The sequence below is a fragment of the Arachis ipaensis genome, chromosome B3 (assembly GCF_059453495.1).
Source record: "Arachis ipaensis isolate K30076 ecotype BB chromosome B3, ASM5945349v1, whole genome shotgun sequence".
Classification (NCBI taxonomy): Eukaryota; Viridiplantae; Streptophyta; class Magnoliopsida; order Fabales; family Fabaceae; genus Arachis; species Arachis ipaensis.
The window spans coordinates 26,039,851-26,041,842 of record NC_142438.1 but is presented as its reverse complement, the minus strand read 5'-3'; the positions used below and the strand labels follow the sequence as shown (position 1 = coordinate 26,041,842).

At 44.4% G+C, this 1,992-nt stretch overlaps 1 protein-coding gene across 1 annotated transcript; it reads left to right on the top strand.

Moving 5' to 3' along the window:
* The first annotated feature begins 1,211 nt into the window (after positions 1 to 1,211).
* Positions 1,212 to 1,730, top strand: LOC107632752 (uncharacterized). Its single transcript, XM_016336412.1, has one exon. It carries the CDS (start codon positions 1,212 to 1,214, stop codon positions 1,728 to 1,730), a length of 519 nt encoding a protein of 172 aa, XP_016191898.1.
* Positions 1,731 to 1,992: the final 262 nt, after the last annotated feature.

Sequence of the window (1,992 nt, the reverse complement as noted above, 5' to 3'; positions counted from 1 at the left end):
TTCAATGGAGTTGCTCATCCGAAGGGATGACAGCAAGGCCAAAAAAATGGTTTGGAACTATTTCGAGTGCTTGAAGCAGGTGGCTTACTCCCCTTATGTTACTCGAGTTGCTTCGCGGTCCTCACAATTTCTTGGCCGGATGAAATCTAAATGCCAAAAAAGAGAGAAGAACATACGGTCTGTGACTTGACCAGATGCTTGACCCGAGGCCACATGGGTCTTCTGTATGAGTACTGCCGAAGGGCGGCAGAGCGGGGCTCCGTCCACGGTGTCGGAGGCGCCGACCATATTCGGTGCATTCGCTATCGCGCCGACTACGAGGTCGAACGATACGTAGACATACCTAGGGTTTAGGATTGTAATGGATATTGTGGTTGACGGATCAACACTGGGTTTAGGATTGACGTATAATTAAATATTATATTGTTTATCGTATAATGAATGCTATGTTTTTTATATATCCATGATGTAAATATTTGACAGCGATTTATATTATCTAGCCGATTACTCGTTTATAAATCCCAACAAATAACAGGCAAACCGTAGCAAAAGAAAAAAAATGGAAAACCCCAAGCGACGAAATGAAAAAAACGGAAGACAATATGATAAAGAAAGTTAGACTTCTATAAATCTATTTTATTAAGTGGACATCATATTTTTCAAGATTCTCCTCGAGTTCACTATATTATTAATTATGAATTTCTTGACCGGAAAGTAAAAAAAATAAAAAATAAAAATAATCTAAATACAAGGGACGTGTTTGCTAAGGAAGCCGTGTGTGAGGCGACGGGAAACTAAATCTGCACGCTCCTAAATCGATGTGTGGCTGAGTTGGTGTAGAGGCACGGTACATAACCGATGGGATACCATCGCAAACGGCACCAGGTGGCTATAAAGACACCGTAAAGAATAGCCATTGACAGAACTACTTGGAGCCTTTGTGTTGTCCCCTCCTTATACATAACTGTCCATTCAACTATTGTATCAGGCATTCATCATAAGGATAGGAAATGGAGCGTCCGACAGGAACCGCAAACCTTTTCCACGATGTTTGGACTTTAATTGCTGCGAGGACCACAGCACAATCCTTCAGGGACTTGTGCAGTCTCAGGATGTCGTGCACTACTGCACACAATGCAGGGGATGAGGATTTCGTATACTGATGCGCCTCGATTCCGATTTCTGACCAACGGTGGTGGAGTTTCAGTCCGATGCACCAAGGGGAAAGGGACTTCTTAGCGCGATGCAAGCAGAGCAGACACCTAGAAGTTCTGTTTCGGTCTGCTGTGTCTGACCTTTTCCTCGGCGGGTGTCGTTTTGCGGGGATGGAAAGGATGCACGTTGTCGTAGCCCACGGCCATTTGGCCGCCTGGTATGCAGTGTCAACGATGCTGATGCTACGTGACGACGCCGAGGCAAAGAACAAGGGCTTGGAAATATTTCGTGGGCTTGAGGCGGCCGGTGCCCTAACAATCTGCAAATTGGTGTTCTGCGGTGTTATCCAAGGGACGTGGACACACCTGCGTCGCGTGCCAATGCTAAGCGCAGAGAATCTAGTCTGTTCTTCGCATGCATGTCTAAGCCGTGGAAACATGGGTGCTATTTACCACCGTCAACGCTGTGGAAGAGGGTGGCACGTAAACGACGGTGATGGAGGTGCTGCTCATCTTCCGTGCGTGCATTGTCGGGCAGACTATGAGTTGATCCTGTTTGTCCACCTCTTTGACTGATAGGATATGATTGGGTTCACCATATTTTTTTGGTTATCCTATCTAATATATGTATTATGTAAGCATTTTTCTATTATGTGACTCGTGGTGCTATCATTTTATTTATGTGTTTTGTGTTTCGTATTAAAAATTTTATTTATAAAAAAACAATTGTTCCTCGTTATTGACCTCCCATTCAGTGACTCCCCATTGCCTCTGCAAGTAATCATTTTTGTATAAACTTACCGACAGTCCCGTCTGCCACGTTATTCATAGCAGTCCA